General features: G+C 63.0%; 1 protein-coding gene across 1 annotated transcript in view; it reads left to right on the top strand.

The window, feature by feature from the left end:
* The window catches only part of OBSCN (obscurin, cytoskeletal calmodulin and titin-interacting RhoGEF), a 96,955-nt gene extending 81,434 nt beyond the window's left edge, over positions 1-15,521 (top strand). The window contains exons 69-82 of the mRNA XM_038755935.1: positions 353-435; positions 561-734; positions 1,228-1,387; positions 1,494-1,595; positions 2,189-2,353; positions 3,294-3,452; positions 4,007-4,184; positions 4,780-4,893; positions 5,059-5,226; positions 5,848-5,950; positions 7,179-7,308; positions 8,395-8,503; positions 11,638-11,680; positions 13,529-15,521. Of these exons, the coding sequence (XP_038611863.1) occupies positions 353-435; positions 561-734; positions 1,228-1,387; positions 1,494-1,595; positions 2,189-2,353; positions 3,294-3,452; positions 4,007-4,184; positions 4,780-4,893; positions 5,059-5,226; positions 5,848-5,950; positions 7,179-7,308; positions 8,395-8,503; positions 11,638-11,680; positions 13,529-14,765 (2,925 nt within the window). The 3' untranslated portion in view covers positions 14,766-15,521. The remainder of the gene's footprint in view (positions 1-352; positions 436-560; positions 735-1,227; positions 1,388-1,493; positions 1,596-2,188; positions 2,354-3,293; positions 3,453-4,006; positions 4,185-4,779; positions 4,894-5,058; positions 5,227-5,847; positions 5,951-7,178; positions 7,309-8,394; positions 8,504-11,637; positions 11,681-13,528) is intronic.
* Positions 15,522-20,424: the final 4,903 nt, after the last annotated feature.

Here is a 20,424-nt window from a genome sequence, read left to right as displayed (position 1 = left end):
TAGGAGATAATAGTAAACTCTCCGAGGGCAGGGCCCACCTAGCGAGATGTCTCTGGGCTCCTGGGGGGGCCCGGCCACCCTGCCACCGACTACTACTGGTTCTCTCCGTCCCCTCCAATGTCAAGTCCCTGATGGAGGACCCCATCGGGGCCCGGCGGTGGCACTGGGGAAGGGGCCGCCGCCCACCCGCCGTTGGTCCTGGGGGTGACCTCGGGGTCGGAAGGTCGGAGAAGCCGCTCCGCCTGAGCCACATCTGCGGTTCGGAGGGACGGGGGCTCTCATCCCTCTGCCCCCCATGGGCACCCCAACCCCGGGATAAACCCCCTCACCACTTCGCTCTCGGCCCTGACAGCTCGCACCCGAGCGGGGGGCGCCCGAGGTCCCAGAGACGACAGGGGAGGCCGTCTCGGAAGATGAGTACAAGAAGAAGCTGAGGTGAGCGGGGCGGGACCGGCGAGGGGAAGTGCCGGGGGGCGCGGGGGCACCCCCTTCTCCTGGGCGCGTCCGGGTGGCCACCCCCAGACCCCGGCAGCTCGGCTGCTCCCCGCTCCCCCCCGCAGCGTCGTCGTCCAGGAGCTGCTGAGCTCGGAGGAAGACTTCGTGAGCGACCTGCAGTTCCTGCAGAGGCACCACGTGCGGCGGCTGGAGGGCAGCCCCGCCGCCCCGCCCGCTGTCACCAGCCAGAAGCACGTCATCTTCAGGAACGTCGGGGACATCGGACGCTTCCACTCAGAGTATGCGCCCCCCGCTCGGCCTCTGACCCTCCAATCAATCAATCGTATTTATTGAGCGCTTACTGTGTGCAGAGCACTGTACTAAGCGCTTGGGAAGTACAAGTTGGCAACATATAGAGACGGCCCCTACCCAACAGTGGGCTCACAGTCTAGAAGGGGAGGAACCGAACCAGGGCCTCCCGCGTGGCAGGCGAGAATTCTACCACTGAACCACCACCGCCCCTCCCCCTAGACACACACACACACACACACACACACATACACACTCACACACGCACACGCCGAGCCCCTCCCCCGGGGCCGGAGGGCCACGGAGGTTGGGGTGCTCAGCTCTGTGTCCCCCACTGAAAAGCGAATCCGCCACTGGAAAGAACAGGCGTCGGCCGGCTCTGCCCCCCCCCACACCGGTGGGCGCCGGGAACAACTGGGGTCTGGGGCCCTTCTGAAGACCCCCTCCCCTCCCCAACTCCCCCCGCCCCCGCTCTCTCGGCAGCCACTTCCTGCGGGAGCTGCGAGCGTGCGACACGGACGACGACGTGGCCGCCTGCTTCATCCGCAACGAGGCCGAGTTCGGCAAGTACATCGAGTTCCTGGTGGGCCGGGTGCAGGCCGAGTCCGTGGTGGTCAGCAAGGCCGTGCAGGACTTCTACAAGGTGGGCACCACCGGCCCGGTGACGGCGGGGAGGGGGGGGGCGCAGCCCGTCCATCTCTGCCCACTCCGGGCCCTCACCACGCGGCACCTCGGGGCTCCCACTGCAGACCGTTGGCGAGACCGACCCCTCGAGGCCTCCGCCGCCCCCGCTGCAGCACTACCTGGAGAGACCCGTCCTGCGCATCCAACACTACCAGACCGTTCTCAAGGTGAGAGGCATGGGGACCGAGTGGGCAGGGGGACCAGAAGGCCGGTGGGGAGACCAGAAAGCGGCTTCCCTCTGCCCCTGAGCAGTAGCCGCCACCACCGCAGTCTTGGCGGCGTGGACCAGGCATCCCCTGGTGTGTGTGTGTGTGGGGGGGTCCGCTGAATTAGGTGCTGAGGTGGTCCACAAGGAGCCCCGTACCTCGTCTCCTGCCCCGCAGGAGAAACCACTCTATGCGCTACGCTCCTCCTGCTTCCCACTTCCAAGGGATGCCTGGTGTCCAGGGGCCTCTCCGCAAGAGGTGGTCATAATAATGATAATGATATTTGTTAAGCACTTACTATCTGCGAAGCACTAGTCTAAGCACTGGGGGCGATACAAGGTGATCAGGTTGTCCCACGGGGGCCTCACAGTCTTAATCCCCATTTTACAGATGAGGTCACTGAGGACCGGAGAAGTTAAGTGACTTTGCCCAAAGTCACACAGCTGACAAGTGGCGGAGCTGGGAGGGGCACCGGCACTATTGTGGCCCTCAGGGAGGGCCAGGGGTTGGGAGCCCGCGTCCACCCCACCCCAGCCCACTGCCGCCCTTCCCAGGAGCTGATCCGGAACAAGGCGAGGAACGGGCAGAACTGCGCCCTGCTGGAGCAGGCCTACGCCGTGGTCTCGGCCCTGTCGCAGAGAGCTGAGAACAGCCTGCATGTGTCGCTCATGGAGAACTACCCCGGCACCCTGGAGGCCCTGGGAGAGCCCATTCGCCAGGTCGCTTGAGCGGGACTGGGCCGGTGGGGGCACTGGGGACTTGGCGGGGGTCCCAGGCTTGCTCCTCCACCCAGGGTGCATTTGAGTTAGCCCTGGTGGAGACAGGGTGGCCGAAGAAATCTGCTCCCAACGGAGGCAGTGGGGCCTAGTGGATGAAGCCTGAGGCTGGGGGCGTCCAGAGACCCAGTTTTAATAATAATGATGGCATTTATTAAGCGCTTACTATGTGCAAAGCACTGTTCTAAGCACTGGGGAGGTTACTAGGTGATCAGGTTGTCCCACGGGGGGCTTACAGTCTTAATCCCCATTTGACAGATGAGGTAACTGAGGCACAAAGAAGTTAAGTGAATTGGCAGATGGGCTCCGGATTTGAGCCGGGATTTGAACCTATGACCTCTGACTCCAAAACCCGTGCTCTTTCCACTGAGCCACGCTGCTTCTCAGTTTTGCCCCAACCCACCCCGGACATCTCTGGGCTTCAGTTTCCTCCTATCCCTGCTCTCCCTCCCTCTCAAAATGGAAGCTAGGGTGTCGGGGAGGACGAGGGACAGGGACCATTGTCCCATCTGACACTCCCAAACGGCCAGCAACCACAAGCCCTCGCTCAGTTGGCCATTAAGCAGATGTGCTGGTGCTCTCTGCCCGGCACCGGGGAGGGATACCCGCTTCCAAAGAGGCTCGGGGTCGGGGAGGAGACGGTTGGGATGGGGGTGGGCCTCTCCTGCCCACCCTTTCCCCCAAGGCAGCCTGGACAGAGTGTAGCGGGCAGGGCGAGAACTCCCCTCTCCCCAGACCCCAGCTCGAATGGCTCTGTATTGTGCACATGTGGACTCACCTGGCTGGATCAGTTGGATCCACCCCCCTCCCCTTCAGCAGTGGCGGCTCCTTTCCCGCTCACCCAGACCCGTGATCGCCCTCTGTACCCCGTCCCCTCCCGCAGGGCCAGTTCATCGTGTGGGAGGGGGCGCCGGGGGCCAGGATGCCCTGGAAAGGACACAAACGGCACGTCTTCCTCTTCCCCAACCACCTGGTCATCTGCAAGCCCAAGCGCGACTCCAAGACTGACGCCTACGGCTACGTCTTCCGAAACATGATGAAGGTGCCCGGCCGCGTGCCCACCCCCACCTCCATGCCCTCTGCCACCTGCCCTCCCCAGCCCGCATTACTCCTCTGACTCACCCTCCCCACGCCCCCAGGCCCCGGCCTGGCCCACCTCACTCCTCACCACAGGCTGGCCCCTGGCACAGTGAGGTGTCTGTCGATCCTTGGGGGTTGAGGGTCAGGGGCCCGTTCTTCCCTGCTCACCCAGCCCATACGTGGCAGTGAGAAAGTGGGCGTGAGAGTGGCCGTTTCCCCTCGGGGCTCCCTGGGGTCACCCCGTCCATCTGTCCGTCCCCTCGGCCCCCTCCCACGACCATACATCCCCTGATGTAGCTCCGTGGGGATGGAGCAGCGTCCGAGCCCTCCGGAGAAACAGATGGGGGGAAACCCCCTTCCCCACCCATCCCGGAAGTCCTGCCCGAGTCTCACCGAGAGCCCCCATGCTGGCGCTCGGGCCCGTTCCTCCCGGTCCCTGCCCGAGAGTGGCAGGGTGATAGACGCCCCGACGTCCGGGCCCCCGAGAGCCGACTCCCGTCTCCCCCGCCCCCGCAGCTCAGCCAAGTGGACGTGAACGACCAGGTGGAGGGGGATGACCGGGCCTTCGAGGTCTGGCATGAGAGGGACGACTCGGTCCGCAAGTACCTGCTGCAGGCGCGCACGCTCATCGTCAAGAACTCCTGGGTGAAGGAGATCTGTGGCATCCAGCAGCGCCTGGCACAGCCCGTCTGGAGTGAGCGCGGGGTGACCGCCCCGGGGGGCTGGGGGGCAACCGGCAACCCCCTCCTGGTCGCGTGGTCCCTTTCTCGGCGTGAGTCAGGGAGGGAAGAGTCTCTTGGTCCGCACGTTCCTGTCTCGGGCCAAACTGCCCCCCCACCAGTGCCCCTTCCCATGACGATGACCCGAGACCACCGGTGCGGGGGGCAGGGGCACTGTGGCCCCCGTCTAAGAGATCCCTTGCAAGCATTTCCACAGCTGGAAGCGCGACGCAACATGAGGTCCGGGGAGGCAGGTCAGTGGCCCGCTTCTTAGCACTCAATCCAGCGCTCTGCACCCAGTGGGTGCTCAGTAAGCAGCCTGTCCATCAGTAGCGAGTGCCATCCAGAAAGAACGCAGGCTCCTACAGCCTTGGGAAAAGAGGACAATGAGCGCTTCCTCTCAGGTGTCATCCCTGCCTCTCCCTCAGGCCACAGAGGTCACAGGGCTCGGCCCGGCTGAGTGACAGGGGGGCTGGGGCAGGGCGTGACCGTGTCTGACTCGGTTCCCCTCGTTCCCCCGGCCCCGGGGAAATGGTGATCTCCCACTCCCTCTCCCCCGTCTTGCCCCAGAGGCCCCGGACTTTGAGGAAGAGCTGGCCGACTGCACGGCCGAGTTGGGCGAGACGGTCAAGCTGGCCTGCCGGGTGACTGGGACCCCAAAGCCCATCATCAGCTGGTACAAAGGTAGGAGCTGGGGGCGGTCTCGCTCACCCTCGGGGGCCAGCGGTCCTGAACCCCACCGAGGCCTGGAGCGCCTGCCCCCAGGCCCCCTCCCCTCCCCTCCTTGTCCGTCCTCCTTGGCCTTCCCCAAGTGACAGGCACGTGGCCCGGCTCTCTCCCGTCCCACAGACGGGAAGCCCGTGGAGGTGGACCCTCACCACATCGTCATTGAGGACCCAGACGGCTCTTGCTCTCTGATCCTGGACAACCTGGCGGGCGTGGACTCGGGCCAGTACATGTGCTTCGCGGCCAGCGCGGCCGGCAACGCCAGCTCCCTCGGGAAGATCCTCGTCCAAGGTCGGGCATCACCGCCACCGTGGCCGCCACCACGGCCGGATGGGGGCCGGACGGCTCTGGGGCACCCCTCGCAAGTCCAGACAGTCAGGGGCCTCCCGACCAACTTTTCCCAACCTTCCCCGCCCCCAGCCACCCCCCACCCACTGGGCCCCGGGAGCAGGTCCAGACTGGAATCCCTTAGTGAAGCAGCTTGAGAAGCAGCATGGCTCAGTGAAAAGAGCCCGGGCTTTGGAGTCAGAGGTCATGGGTTCAAATCCCAGCTCCGCCAGTTGTCAGATGTGTGACTTTGGGCAAGTCACTTCACTTCTCCATGCCTCAGTTCCCTCATCTGTAAAATGGGGGTGAAGACTGTGAGCCCCCCGTGGGACAACTTGATCACCTTGTAACCTCCCCAGCGCTTAGAACAGTGCTTTGCACATAGTAAGCACTCAATAAATGCCATCATTATTATTATTATGAGTGGTCAGGAAGTCCTTCCTTGCACCAACCCATCTGTCTCCTGCTGCCCCAGCTGCCCGGGTCCCTCTGACCTGCAAGGAGGCAGTCACCCCCAGCCCTCACCCCTTCCCACCCAAGGCGGGTGCCTCCCGTCACTCACGGCTGCCCGTCCTTGTATTCCAGTGCCCCCGAGGTTTGTGTACCAGGTCCGCAACGCCCTGCTGGTGGAGGGGGAGGACGCGCAGTTCACCTGTACCATCGAGGGAGCCCCCGTCCCCCAGATCCGGTCAGTGAAGGGGACCCCCCCGAGCCGAAGCCGAGAGCACACCTATCCAACGCCCTCTCATAGCCCACCAGCTCCTCGAGGGCCATGACCACGGGTCCTGTTCATTCATTCATTCTTTCGATCGTATTTATTGAGTGCTTACTATGTGCAGAGCACTGTACTAAGCGCATGGGAAGTACAAGTCGGCAACATATACAGACGCTCCCTACCCAACAACGGGCTCGCGGTCTAGAAGGGGGAGACAGACAACAATTTCGTAAAGCACCCACCTCCAGCCCCCAGCGCCTGCTAGGCTAGACTGTCGGCTCGTTATGGACAGGGATCGTGTCTACCAACTTTGTTAAGCTGTTCTCTTCTTAGAGTTTAGTACAGGGCTCTCTGCATACAGTAAGCGCTCAGTAAATAGCACTGATGGATCGATTGCTCGGTGAGCCCTGTGCCGGCGGAGCCTAGAAATCCAAAAGGCCCTTTTTGTTTTATTTTATTTCTAACGGTATTTGTCAAGTGCTTCCTATGCGCCAGGTCCTGTTCTAAATGCTGGGGTAGATACAAAGTAATCAGGTTGAACCCGGTCCACGTCCCACATGGGGCTCAAAGTCTTAAACCCCATTTTACAGATGAGGTACATGAGACCCAGAGGAGTGAAGTGACTTGCCCAAGGTCACACAGCAGACAAACGGTGGAGGCGAGATTAGAACTCAGGTCCTTTTGACCCCTAGGCCCGGGCTGTATCCATTGGGCCACACTGCTTCTCAGTTGGCGTCCCTGACAGATTGGCGCCTGATCCCCACCAGTCAGAGGGCGAGGAGCCCAGCTGGCAACGGATGGTCCGCCAATCAGCCATCCCCGGATGAAGCAGGGATGGTGATCCCGTGCTCCCACCTGCCAATCAGTAGAGGGTGTGCTGAGTGCCTAACGTGACCCCAGCACTGTACTGAGGACCGGAAGGGCAACCGTAGAGTTAACGGACACGGCCCCTGCCCTTACTAGGCTGACAGCTTTCGGTTTCAGAGCACCGGACTGAGTGCCGGGGGGAGAACAGTACAGTTAGTAGACACCGCTCCTGCCCTCGTGGAGCTGACAGTCTAGCTGGGAGAATCAGGCCCCAGAGCCTGAGGCAGGTGCTCCCCGGGGCGGGGGCAACCAGGGGGCGGTGGCGGAGGAGGGCCGAAGAGGCAGTGGGTTGGGAGGCTAGGTTGGGCACCCGGTCTCACAGGCCTCCCCACAGGTGGTACAAGGACGGGGACTTACTGACCGAGAGCCCCAAGTACCAGGCGTTCAGTGAACCGCGGAGCGGCGTGGCAGTGCTGGTGGTCACCAAGGCGGCCGAGGCCGACCTGGGACGCTACGAGTGCGAGGTGAGCGGCCCGGGCCTCCCCTGCTCCGAGGGGGTCCACGCTTCCCCCGGGTAGACTCGCCGACTGCCACGGCCACCCCGGGAATTTCCAATGCCAACGCCCCGACTCCTACTCTGCGGGGGGGAGAAGGGCTCCTGGGGGCAGTAGGCCAGTCAGGGCAGCTGTCCCTGGGCCTCCCCTCCTCCCTCTTTCTCTGCCCCCTGTCCCACGGGGACAACCCGCACCTCCTAATTAGTGTTAGTAGCAGCTGGGTGTACTGAGCACCCATTTGGGGCTGAGCGCTCTACCAGACCTCGGGTAAGTAAAGAGTGATGGGGGGAGACAGATGCAGGCTGGGGCTCAGAACCCGACCAGGAGGTTGGAAGGGATGGCCGGGCCCCGCCTCCTCAAGCTCTCCGGCTTGTTCGACTTCCACCAGCACCAGGGCCAGAGGAGGGGCAAGGAAGGGTCCACGAGGCAGGGTGGCCGCTTGGGGGACGCCCCCCGGGACAGTGTGGATTTCAGCCAGCCGGCCCCATCTCGAATCAAACCCCAAGGGCACTCACAGGCACTCGGGAGGGGGTCAGAGGGCCGGGTCAGGGCTGGAGAAGCAACGTGGCTCAGTGGAAAGAGCCCAGAGTCAGAGTCAGAAGTCATGGGTTCAAATCCCGGCTCTGCCAATTGTCAGCTGTGTGACTTTGGGCAAGTCACTTCACTTCTCTGGGCCTCAGTTCCCTCATCTGTAAAAAGGGGGATTAAGACTGTGAGCCCCCGGTGAGACAACTTGATCACCTTGTAAACCCCCCCCCAGCGCTTAGAACAGTGCTTTGCACATAGCAAGCGCTTAATAAATGTCATTATTATTATTATTATTATTATTATTATTATTATTATTATTACTATTATTCCCTTGAACTCCGGCCTCAGTTCTGGGCAGGACATCTTCTGATGTCCTTATGAAGCCATCGTGTTACCTGTGGTACGCATGGGTAACGCGTATGTCTGGTGCCGCTGGGTGGGACAGGAGATGTGTGGCGTTCTCGACCGGGGTCTGGGGGCCGGGGGCCGGGGGCCGGAGGCTGACCGCCCCGGCACCGTTCCCCGCAGCTGGTGAACAGGCTCGGATCAGCCCGGAGCGGAGCGGAGCTGTGCAGGCAGAGCGCGGTGCTGCCGGCCCAGGAGAGGAAAGGAGACCGACGGGCCATCACCGTAGAAGGTAGGAGTCCCCCCGGCTCCCTGCCCCTGAGGTCCGTGGCTGCTGGGTCTGCCTGACCTGTGCCGGCGGCCCACCCAGGTTGGACGCCCGTTGGGTTAGCATCGTGCGGCTTGGGGCAGCCGAGGGACTGGACATCCCCACATGGGGCTCAGAGACTTGGGGCCACACTGCTCCATGGACACCTAGAACCCGACTAAGGGGGATTCTGGGAGGAGGTGGCATCAAGGGAGACTGCTGGGCTCTAAACTCCACCCTTCCCCACCAGGGCGAGGGCCCCCCGGAGCTGGAGGGCAATGGGTTCAGAAACCACAGCAGGAAAGATCTCTTCCCCTGCCACGGGGGGAGGGTGAACGGGGAGTTGGGCAGGCTCGGATTGCTTCGGGGAGATCCATGGAGGGCCAAGGGAGGGGGATGGTCCACGCCGGGTCGCTGAAGGAGAGTCAGGGGTGTTGGACCATCTGTACTGGGTCCCGAGGGGAGAGTCGGGGTGTCGGACGGTCCGTGCTGGGTCCTTGGGGGTAGTCAGGGGTGTCGGATCGTCTGCCCTGGGTCACCGGAGAAGAGTCGTGGGTGTCGGACGGGCCGTTGGAGCCAGAAATCTAGGCTGGTTGGACGGCATGTCTGACCTGGAAATGGTAGTGTCGATGGTCTGATTATCTTCAGTTCTTTCTACCACACTCTGCCCCCAGTGTGTCCACTGGGATGGCTTCCTCCTTGCCCTTCTACCCTGCCCTGCTATCACGACAGATGGGCAGGACGGGTCGGGGGTTCCTGCAAACGCGGAAGGGGCAGGCGGCCCCCACTCTAGCAGGGGGCGGGGTCACGGCTGTAACCCGGGTAGGGAACACAGAGAACACGGCCACGGAATGGGGTCAGAGAAGTCGGGAAGGGAGCAATGAGCATGTAGTTGTCAAGAGATTCGGTCGAATTGATCGGTGGATCTGCCTGGGGTCAGTCGGAGGGGTGTATGGTGAAGGATTCTGGGCCAGGGAGAACAGCCTGTGCCAGTTGGGCCAAAGCTCCTGAATGGGTACCGAGGGCCACCCGGAGCGTCCACCCTATAGCATACGTTGGGCCGCCTCTTGTCAATAAGTTCCTCTCCTGCCGGCAGAACTGTTTCACGAATGGTCCTCTGAGACGTAACCTGGGGGCCTCTGTCCCGGGACCGGTTCCCCAGTGCCCAGAGTGGTGAGCGGTGACGGTCCGGGGCCGCTTTGGAGCCCGAGACCATGGGGTGTTTCACCCCGACCCTGGCACCGCCCCCCCTCCCTGGGGGCCCAGGGGGATCCGAGCGGCCTGGGCAGTCCTGGCCGGCCACCGGTGGGTGGAATGGTGGGCTGCTCAGGGGGAGGGCCTATGAAGCCGGGGGCTGAGAACGGTTTCACCTGTGTTGGGGTGGGGAGGAGCCTGCGCCGTCCATCTCGGGGGTTCCCACCAATGTCACGCGCCGCCCCAGCCACCCTCTGGCTGTCATCATGAGTCGCTGATGTGGCCGGCATGCGAGGCCGGAAGGAGCCCCCCACCGCCGCCGCCGCCACCACTGCCCCGGGCCGGGTGACCTGCCTCTGAACGCTCACTGGGCCTTCCTCTCCTGAGCTCCGATGGAGCTGTGGGGGGCACCGGGTGTGTGGGGGGGCGGGGTCCCGGGGAGACTCACTCTGTCACGGCGGACCCAGAGATCCCCAGTCCCTCAAGGTGGGCACCGGCCATCCTTGGGCCTTAGGACTCCCTAGGCTGGGTCCAGTTCGGAGAGGGCCGGGATCAGAGGCGTGGACCTAACATAGGGCATGTGCTCGGAGTCCCTGGTGCCTATGCCCAAGCCGGGGCGTTATACCAGCCTGTCCTTAAGGGCCTGACGGTTTTTCTAGACCTCTCCAGTCAGGCGAGTGGGTCCAGGACTTGGAGGCGATGGGTTGTGGGGGTGTTTTGTGTGTGTGTGTTGGGGGGGGGGGTGTCACTGTTGCTTTGGGAGCTCCGCCAGCTGTGCGTGAGGCCCGTGCCAGCCTAAAGCTTCCTGCCACTCCTCCAGCGACAGCTGAGGGTGTGACAGTGGGGGTGCCCCGGGCCTGGCCCCGTCCCGTTCCTCCCAGCCTGGCCCCAGGGCAGGTGGGCCCAGTGGCAGCCCTCAGATGCTGTCAAGACCGCATAACCAGCCAAGAGCCCCCAGGCTTGCAGTGGGCCCTTTCCCATTTCTGCACCATTGCTGACATTCATTTCATTCATTCAATCGTATTAATTGAGCACTTACTGTGTGCAGAGCACTGTACTAAGCGCTTGGGAAGTACAAGTTGGCAACATATATAGACGGTCTCTACCCAACAACGGGCTCACAGTCTAGAAGGGGGAGACAGACAACAAAACAAAACATGTGGACAAGTGTCACGTCATCAGAATAAATAGAAGTAAAGCAAGATGCACATCATTAACAAAATAATGACCCCAGGGGCAGCGTGGGGCTGGACTGGAGCTGTCCGGCCTGGGCTGGATTGTCCTCTTCTGCCCTCCGTGGGCTCTGGTCCACTGCACCCAACCCAGCACCAGGCTGCCCCAAGAACGCGAAAATGCAATTTCAAATTGGGCGGAGGTGGGGGAGCACCAGTCATGGGTCTCGGAGAGCATGAACGGTGCTACCGGCCCGGGGTCGATCCCAGCTCAGCTTGCCCGCTTTGGACGCCCACCACAGAGCCCAGCTTAGCACATCCGCCCTCACCGCTTCATATGCTAGGACCCACCGAACGGGTGGCCCGCCTATATTTCCCTGTGCGCATACGCTTGCTTACATCTGTGTATATAGGCAAAATGCACTTACGCTCTGCCCGCTTCTCCCAGCTCCTCCTCTGATGATGATGATGGTGGCGGCGGTGGTGATCTTCCTCGTTCCCCTCTGGGCCCCAGCCCCTCCCTCTCAGAGATCCCGATACGGCTGTCCGCTCCCTGGGACAAGGGCGGACCCCCACCCACTCCCCGAGGGCGGAGGGAGAACCTGCAGGCCAGGCCGTGAGCTCGGGGGAAGCGGCGTCGACGAAAGCCCCTCCTTCCCGCCCCGTGGGCTCCCCCTCCAAGGTCCCTGGGCCGAGCCCAGCCCGTCCCCAGCGTGGCCATAACCCCCGCTGTTCCTACTGTTTCCTTTGTAGTCACCGAGCAAGACACTAAGGTGCCCAAGAAAACCATCATCATGTAAGTGCTGGCCCGGCCCCCGCTAAACCCGTGTGCTGTGCCCCGCTGCTCCTGCATGGCCGGTAACCAGTCAGCCTTGTGCTTTGCTCGCTTGCCTGCTCTGCTCGTGCCCGCGCTCCCCGGAGTCTCCCTTGACTTCGGTCTGCCCTCTGCCCTCCACCGCCATCTGTCTCCTTGTCAACCTGGGAGGTCTCTGGCAGCCCTCTGACCTTGTACCTGAGGGTAGTGGCTAACTCGGGTCACCCCCAAGGACTGAGGCCCAGCCGGCGTCCATCGGTGCGGGTCCTGGCCGGCCAAGTGACACGGTTCTCCCAGGGGGCCCACTGGGGGTCGTGGGGGGCCACGCGGGCACGGGTCAAGTGCCTCGATGCTGATCGGCCGAGCGAGGCCCTGCCCGGCCCTCGGTGGGAGCCGCGGCTGGGGGCCTGATCTTATGCTCTCGTTGGCGAGTGGGACTTCCCTTTCCCTGGCCCCATCTTGTGGGGCTGGTCTGGGAAATGGGGATTCCAGGACAAGAGTGGAATTCACAGATTCCCAGTCAGGGTGGCAAGGGGGCACGAGGGTCAAAGCCACTGGGAACTCGGTGTTTCCTGGCCTGGACAGTCCCGGCCAGCGGGGAGACCTGGAGGGCCCACAGATGGGCGACATCCAGCCAGGCTGCCCGAGAAACCGCGCGGCCCCCGAGGGGGTCATGAGGCCCAGGTGAGCTTGGGTCAGTCACTTTTTCATTCAATCAATCAATCAATCGTATTTATTGAGCCCTTACTGTGTGCAGAGCACTGTACTCATTCATTCAATCGTATTTACTGAGCGCTTACTGTGCGCAGAGCACGGTACTAAGTGCTTGGGAAGTACAAGTTGGCAACATACTACCACCGCTCTATCCCTTGGTTTCCCCTTGAGAGGCAGGGCCCAGGTCCGACCCGATGGCCTTGCATCTACCCAGGCACTTATCACAATATTTAGCACATAGTGAGCGCTGAACAGAGCCCACAGTTTTAATTCTGGTGTCTGCTGTCAACCGCTGGATGGGCTCAGGCACAGCCCGTGGTGGCCCCGGACTTGGCACGGAAAGGTCATCAGCTGACCGGAGCTTGACCTAATCCACAGGGGCCTCTGAGGGCAGGCTATAAGGCTTCCAGGCTGGGCCACTGGACCGCCCGGGCAGCTCGCCAGGCACAGTGACTCACCCTTATCCTTGCAGCCGCCCAGAGTGGAGCCAACTTTAGAAAACTCACGGCCTGTGGCTCTGCGGAATGTGCCACCCTCCCAATCCACCCCTGCCACTGCACAGGGTTCCAGGGAGTTCCCCGGGCCGGCCCCATTCCCCTCGCCCCCGGGCCACACTGGGTACACAGTGCGGACCCAGGCTGCAGGAAGCACTGAGACTGGGCCCAGATGCACCCCAATCAATCAATCAATCAATCGCATTTATTGAGCGCTTACTGTGTGCAGAGCACTGTACTAAGCGCTTGGGAAGTACAAGTTGGCAACACATAGAGACAGTTCCCTACCCAACAGTGGGCTCACAGTCGGGGGGCGGGGAGCAGGGGGGTGGGGGAGGTCCCTGCTCGGGAGCACTGGGGATCAAGTGGAGCTGAACTCATCAGGGCTGTGGTGCTGCTGCCACCTTCGTCGGGGTCTTAACCGTCTAATTCGGGCATGTGTGGGTATGCGTGTGCCCACGTGCGGGCTTGTGTATGCGCGCCGGAGGCTGATGCTCACCTTACTAACCCCGTACCGACGGGCATGGGGCCGGGAGGCGTTGGGCCGGGGGAAGGGCCCCACCTCCGGCCCCACCCCAAGACGCACCCCCTCCTGCCCCCCCCCCCACGTTCTCACCGCCAGAGAGGAGACCGTCACCACGGTGGTGAAGAGCCAGAGGGGAAGGCGGCGACCCTCGCCGGGCAAGTCTCCCTCCCGCTCCCCCAGGCCCGGCCCGGGCCCGCCGGCCCCCCACTGCCCACCCGGGGCTCGGCAGCCGAGCCCCAGACCCGAGCCCACGAGGGAGGCCGTGGTCCCCACGCTGCTAGTCACGCCAGTCGGGGAGCCCCAGGGCGTGGCGCCCGGGGCCCAGCAGACGCCCCGGTGGGTGGAAGTTGAGGAGATCATCGAGTTTCGAGTGAGCAAGTCCCCGGCCGGGTCCCGGAGCACCTCGCCATCCCGGCCGGAGAGGGATGGCCTGGGCTCGGGCGTGGTCACGCCCACCGGGGCCCGGCGGCCAGCCGAGGGAGACCCCAACACCAACAATTCCAACAACAAGCTGCTGGGCCGCATCGCGTGGCCCCCGGCCCCCGAGGGCTTCACCGGCCTGGACGGGAAGCAGGGAGAAGCCCCAGGGGACGAATGTGAGCCAGGGTGCCCGGCCACTGGCCTGGGCGTGCCCCTGGTCTTCCAGTTCGAGGTGGGCAGCGTCTGCCCAACCCCGGTGGACCCTGAGACGGGTCCCGAGCCAGGAGAGGAGGAAGGTGCCGCCAGGGAGTCTTGTGGTCCGGTATGGGCAGAAGTGGAGCGGGAAGACAGCCCAGTGGTGGAAGAGGGCAGCGAGAGTGAGGCGGCTGAGCCCCCGGGTCATCGTGACCCCAAGATCCTGACGTACGGCGACGGCCAGGCGCTCACATTGGCCGACCTCGAAGATTATGTCCCCGGCGAGGGGGAGACCTTCGGTCGCAGAGACAGGGCGGGCTCCGACGCCGTTCCTGAGGACCGGCCCTGCGAGATCTCCGTGCTGCAGACCGAGGTGAACGAGGCTGCCGTCGGACGGCCCGTCCTGCTCAACGTGGGGCGGCCGAGGCCCCAGCCGGCCTCGTCGGGCCGCGTCGGCCAGCCCCTCACCAGAGCCGCGTTCCCGGCGGAGGCCGGGGGCCCGGGCCACGTCTCCATCCGTGTGAGCGGCTCCGGCCCCGGGGCGGGCCCGGCGGGCCAGACCCAGCTGTCCTTCCGTACCGGGGTCCGGCGCCCGGCGGCCAGCGGCCGAGCCAGCTTCAAGACGGAACTCTCCACCCAGACGGTCGGCTACGGGACGGTCGGCGAGACGGTCACCGTGCAGCTCGACCCTGACCAGAGAGGCCCCGCCCAAAACTGAGGGCCTCAAGGGGCCGCGGACGGACCAGGCGGGACGAAACAGGGCAGCGGAGACGGGGATGGCACGCGTCATTCCGGGCCCGGGCCAGGCCGGGGAGAAGAGCTCCCGGGCCCAGGGGAGCCGAGGGGACAGCGGCCAACGGAAGGCCTCGGTCTGACCCCTTGGGACCTCAGCGTCTCTCTTGTCCCTTGAGGACCAGCTTACCCATCTCCCCCTCACACGCCCCACAGACCTTCTTCCCCGAGACACCCCGGAGCCAGCCAGATGCTTGCCCAGCCCCCACAGCAGACCGATCCCCGTTCCGGGACAGTGTTCCCAGCTGGCCATCGAACCATCGGGGATTAAGCACTGCAAACAAACTGAATTCTCTCTTCTATGGCCACCGGCCGGGTCATCCTATGACAAGATGACCGCTTCCGCCTACGGGCTGTGTGTGTATGTGTGCGCGTGTGTGTGCATGTGAGTGTGTGTGTGTGTGTGTGTATGTGGATCTCCCTACAAGGGTGTACATGCATCCGACCCAGCTGGACACCATCCAGCCTACCTTGGTCAGAGTCGGGCTACAGTAGCTGTGTTGAGCTTAGTTCTGGTGGCCTGCCCTGCAGATGGGCCCCCAGACCCCCTTCCCCACCGGTGTTGGGACGGATGAGCCCAGGTGGGATGCGGGGTCCGGGCCCACCTGTCTGGCACGTGGGGGTGTCTGGGGGCACCGGCACAGCGGGTCCACAGCCAGTGGGGGTCAGGGGCAGCGGCGATTCCTGACAGCAGGGAGGCGGGTGGGGGTGATGATGGGGAGGTGGGAGATGCGCTGTGCAGACCTGCTGCCAGAGCCACCCGGCGGAGCGGGAGGTCCCAGCCCCCCCGATTCCCCTGTTTCCCAATGGGCCGGATGCTTCTAGGCGACGACTAGGGAACGGCTTCGGTGTAAGCGATGGCGGGGAGGGCCGGGCGAGAGAGACAGACAGAGACGCCGTAGGGAGGACGTGCGCCGACATGTTGGTCCTCGTTCCAATAAACGCCTTGGTCCGTGGTCTCCGGCCTGCGCCTGCTCCTTCCCGTGCTCCCTCCCCAGCAGACCAGCCAGCCTCGGGGACGGGGGTCTGAGAGGCCGTGCAGTCCCCCGTGGTCTTCCCCAAACCAAAAACCCCTCTGGCTGGGGCGAGGGCTTGCCCGGTGACGGGCCTGAACTTCAGCGAGAAGGATGTAAAGCTATTTCCTGGAGTGTCCCATCCCTGCTGCGGGCGGGGTGCTGAGTGCCAAGCGCCCACCATCCTGGCCTTGGCCCCTCCTGGTGCCCGATGCTCTGAAGGGCTTTTGTCCATCCTATCCCCCTCACCCTTGTCTGCCCCTGCCCAGATGTCCCGTTCCAACCTTCTGTCAATCCGTCAGCGGCCCGTCCAGACTGCACACTGTGGGCAGTGCTCTGGCCTGGGCACTTGGGAGACGCCAGTGGATTTAGTAGAAGAGCTTCCGCGGTCTCAAACCCCTTACAGTTCTGAGGGGGGCAGGAGGGGGGCTAGGGGTTGGGGGCGGGGGGGCTGGACGCTGTCCCTGAAAAGCCTGGACCGGCTCCGCTCTGGCTCAGAGGAGCCACCCAGACACCCACGTTTCATTCAGGTCTGTGTCATCTGACACTGCTTCTGGACTGCGATCCCATCCCCTTCTTCCGCGCTCCCCAAAACACGGGCGGTCCCAGCGGGCCTCGGTTACGGTCCCCAGGGTCACCACAGCTACCCGAGGGGCTGGGAACGGATCGGTCAAGAGGGGCCGGAGGGCGGTGGTGGCGGTTGGGGGCTGAGAGCGGGCTCCGCGTCTTGTTACAAAGAGACCACGGGGATGGGGTGGGGGCTGGGCCTTGGGGGAAGGCGGGGGGAGTGGAGCAAAGAGGCAGTGGGAGGAAGTGGGGTGGAGGGAGAAGAGGAGGAACGGGGAGCGGGAGGTTGGTGACACCTCCCCAACCCCTGCCGGTACCAGCCTCGCGGCCCTGGTCCAAGTTGGGCCGGCCAGGCTGGAGCACCCATGGCTTAGAGGGGCTTTGGGGACCCTGGCCTCCCTCGAGGTGGGGGTGGCGCTAAGATTGGAGAGGTGGTCTCCGCAGGGGTGGGTGGAGGGCCTGCTTGAGCGTCCCACTGGCCATCCCCTCCTCACCCGGTGGCCACCGGCCAGACGGCCATTGCCCTGACCCGATGTATAGAGGTGTGCATGCACTTATCCTGCTGTGGGGAGGATCTACACGATGCCATCCCCACTCCCTGAACTGCACCGCGTGCAATCGGGGGCGGGGGTCTGCCCGAGGTCATAGAACAGAGCCACGGCAGACACCCCGTGGGCCCCATTTTGCCAGCCCGTGCTGAATCGTGAGCTCTGATCACGCCAAACGTCCCAACAATTAAAACGAGGCTGCGGCGGCAGAAGGGCCAAAGGGCATCACATCCCTTCTCTTCCCCCCTCCCCGTCACAAGGACCTGGCTGCCACCGCCGCCTCGGGGTGCTGACGCATTCAGGGAGGCTGAATCGTGACCGTGAAGGTCAAGGGGTCAAGGCAGGCCAAAGCACGGGTGAGGCCACATGGGTCAAGGTGGGATCTGAGGTCTGGGATTCAGCGTTCTCAGCTGTTTCCTGGCATGCATCTTCACTCACAAACATGCCTCAATTTCACCACCCTGATGCTCTGTCAAGTTCTCTGAGGGGTCCTGGGCTTTTCTGCCCTGACGGGTCCCCTCCCACTGGCCTCCCTTCTCAGAAAACAGCCTCAACTTTCAGCTCTCCTCTTCTCCCAGCCCTGGCTCGCCTAGCCTTCCCGCCTGCTCTGACCTGAAACAGCCCTTAATAATAATAATAATGAGTATGGTACTTGTTAAGTTCTTACTATTCACCAGGCACTGTTCTAAGCTCTAGGGTAGATACAAGGCAGATACCAAATCGGGCTGGACATAGTCCCTGTCCCACATGGGGCTCAAACTCTTAATCCCCATTTTACAGATGAGGTAACTGAAGCCCAGAGAAGTTAAGTGACTTGGCCAAGGTCATACAAAAGACAAGTGCCCGCTATTGGGTAGGGACCATCTCCATACGTTACCAACTTGTACTTCTCAAGCGCTTAGTACAGTGCTCTGCTCACAGTAAGCACTCAATAAATACGATTGAATGAATGAATGAGTGAATGAAAGTGGAGGAGCCAGGATTAGAACCCAGGTCCTTCTGACTCCTAGGCCTGTGCTCTAGCCACTAAGCAACGCTGCTTTGGACAGGAAGAATCGCAGGACCCAAAGCCCAGGCTGGGGTTTGGGGTGCGGGGGGAGAGACAACTTCACACTTCACTTGCTGGAGGGCCGTGACTGTCCGGTCTCCAGACTGTTTCCCGCGTGGAGGCAGGGGAACGGCCTGAGTGGCCCCACCCCACCCCACCCCAATGAGCCTTTGGCCCCTTAGACCTTCTGGATCCCTTTGGCAGGGGCGGCTTCGGCTCGGGCAGGGCTGGGTGGGCGCCGAGGGGTGTCCGTGGAGTATTCCCCCCGGCCCTCCCGGCACAACCCCTGACAAGATCCCATCTGTGTTCTCCACCAGGAGAGGCGCCGCCTGGCTTGGGGAAGGGCCCGGGCGAGGACAGGACCACCGGGACGCAGCAGGAGGCCACCGTGGCGACAGCGGACACCAAGACCCAGGAGCGCATCATCCCCATCCAGTAAGAACTGGTGGTGACGGGGCGGGAGAGGACTTCGGAGAACCAGGGTCCAGGCCTGGGGGGACCGGGGTGCCTGTGGGGGCCCCTGCCACCCACTCCAAGTTCCTCCCCCCTGGCGACACTTTGTGAAAAATCTCCCGGGTTAGGAGGCCTAGACCTCGACCTCCCTTTGGGCCCACTGCCAACAGCACCGGTACCACCGCCACCATACCATTCATTCATTCATTCATTCATATTTATCGAGTGCTTGCTGTGTGCAGAGCACTGTCCTAAGCGCTTGGGAAGTACAAGTTGGCAACAATACTACTGCCACCACTCCTGTCACCGCTGTTTGGCTTTCCCCACCCATCCTCAGACGATGGCAGCCTTCGCAGCTTGCCGGGGGAGGCAGGACAGGGCCGGCGTGGAGAGGGGGGAGGCACCAGACGGTTGAGGTGAGGCCCGAAGGGACCCCCCCCACAGGCTGCTGATCAGGGTGGGATGGAGGTGGTCCGGTCTGTCCTACAGCCTAAGAGGGCTCACCCCCAAGGCAGGCAGCCCACCTCAGTTTCTCCTCATTTCCACCCTGCACAGTTGGGATGACCACACTACGCGTCTCCTTGTACAGGGTGCAAGAGGTCGCTCAGGCCTCTCAGAACGAGGCCAAGGTGATCTGGGATATCCAGAGCCAAGTGTACGTGGAGACGGTGCAGAGGACCTGCCTGTTTCCAGCGTCTGGAGGACCCAGCCTGGGCGAGGCCGGAGACTCCCGCCCCATGCCGCCCACCTGGTTGGACCCTGAGAGAGGGGGTGAGGGAGGATCATCTGGCACCTCCTCAGCCTCCCTTGGCCCAGCTCCCTGGAACCACCGCCTCTCACCTCTTACAGGTCAGCTTGGGGTCCAGGCTGAGCTTCGCCCCTAGGGGAGTGGCCTACAGCCTGGCATAGAGCTTGGGTCTGAGGCAGGATACCCATGCAAAGTCCCACTCAGCCCCGATGGGCACGCCATCCCCCGACCAGCTCGGTCCTGAGGCGGCTCCCAACCACCATCAATCAATCAATCAAGCAATCGTATTTACTGAGCGCTTACTATGTGCACAGCACTGTACTAAGTGCTTGGGAAGTACAAGTTGGCAACATCTAGAGACGGTCCCTACCCAACAGTGGGCTCACAGTCTAGAAGGGGGAGACAGAGAACAAAACAAAACATATTAACAAAATAAAATAAATAGAATAGATATGTACAAGTAAAATAAATAGAGTAATAAATACGTACAAACATATATACAGGTGCTGTGGGGAAGGGAAGGAGGTAAGGCAGGGGGGATGGAGGGGGTGGGGGGGAGAGGAAGGAGGGGGCTCAGTTTGGGAAGGCCTCCTGGAGGAAGTGAGCTATCAGTAGGGCCTTGAAGGGAGGAAGAGAGCTAGCTTGGCGGATGTGGGGAGGGAGGGCATTCCAGGCCAGTGGGATGATGCACCCCTCTACCCTACCACCCCCAACCCCCGGCTCTGTGGCTCTTGGAAAACACAAGGAGGGGCCCCCTGGCACTCCCCGAGGCGAGTAACCCCGAACACTCACACAGCGTGGGGTGGAAGCGGTCAGTGCCACAAGGCAGTCCTGGCCCTAGGTGCCCCAGGTCAGGCCGACTTTCCCGACGCTAGCCATGACGTGCTTAGTGAGACTCTGTTCCAGCATAGCCTGGCATAGGGCCTGCTGTGTTAACCTGTCCCCTCTCTCCCCGGCCAGGCCCTCCCTGCGTGCAGGTGACCATCGAGGACCTGAGGGTCCGCGCCGGAGAGCCGGCCCAGTTCCGGACGGTCATCGAGGGGCACCCCGAGCCGACGGTGGCCTGGTTCAAGGTACGGGCAGCAGCAGCCGCCCAGGAGAGTCCTCTCCCAAGGCAGCGGGCCAGAGGATGGACTCCAGGAGGCTCCAAACCCTATGCAGCTCTGGCCCGGGGGCTCCCATCTGGCCCCAGCCCCAGGCCTGTCTCC

This window comes from Tachyglossus aculeatus, chromosome 13 (genome assembly GCF_015852505.1).
Source record: "Tachyglossus aculeatus isolate mTacAcu1 chromosome 13, mTacAcu1.pri, whole genome shotgun sequence".
Classification (NCBI taxonomy): domain Eukaryota; kingdom Metazoa; phylum Chordata; class Mammalia; order Monotremata; family Tachyglossidae; genus Tachyglossus; species Tachyglossus aculeatus.
Note: the sequence above shows the minus strand (reverse complement) of the source record. Positions and strands in the feature narration are given on the sequence as shown.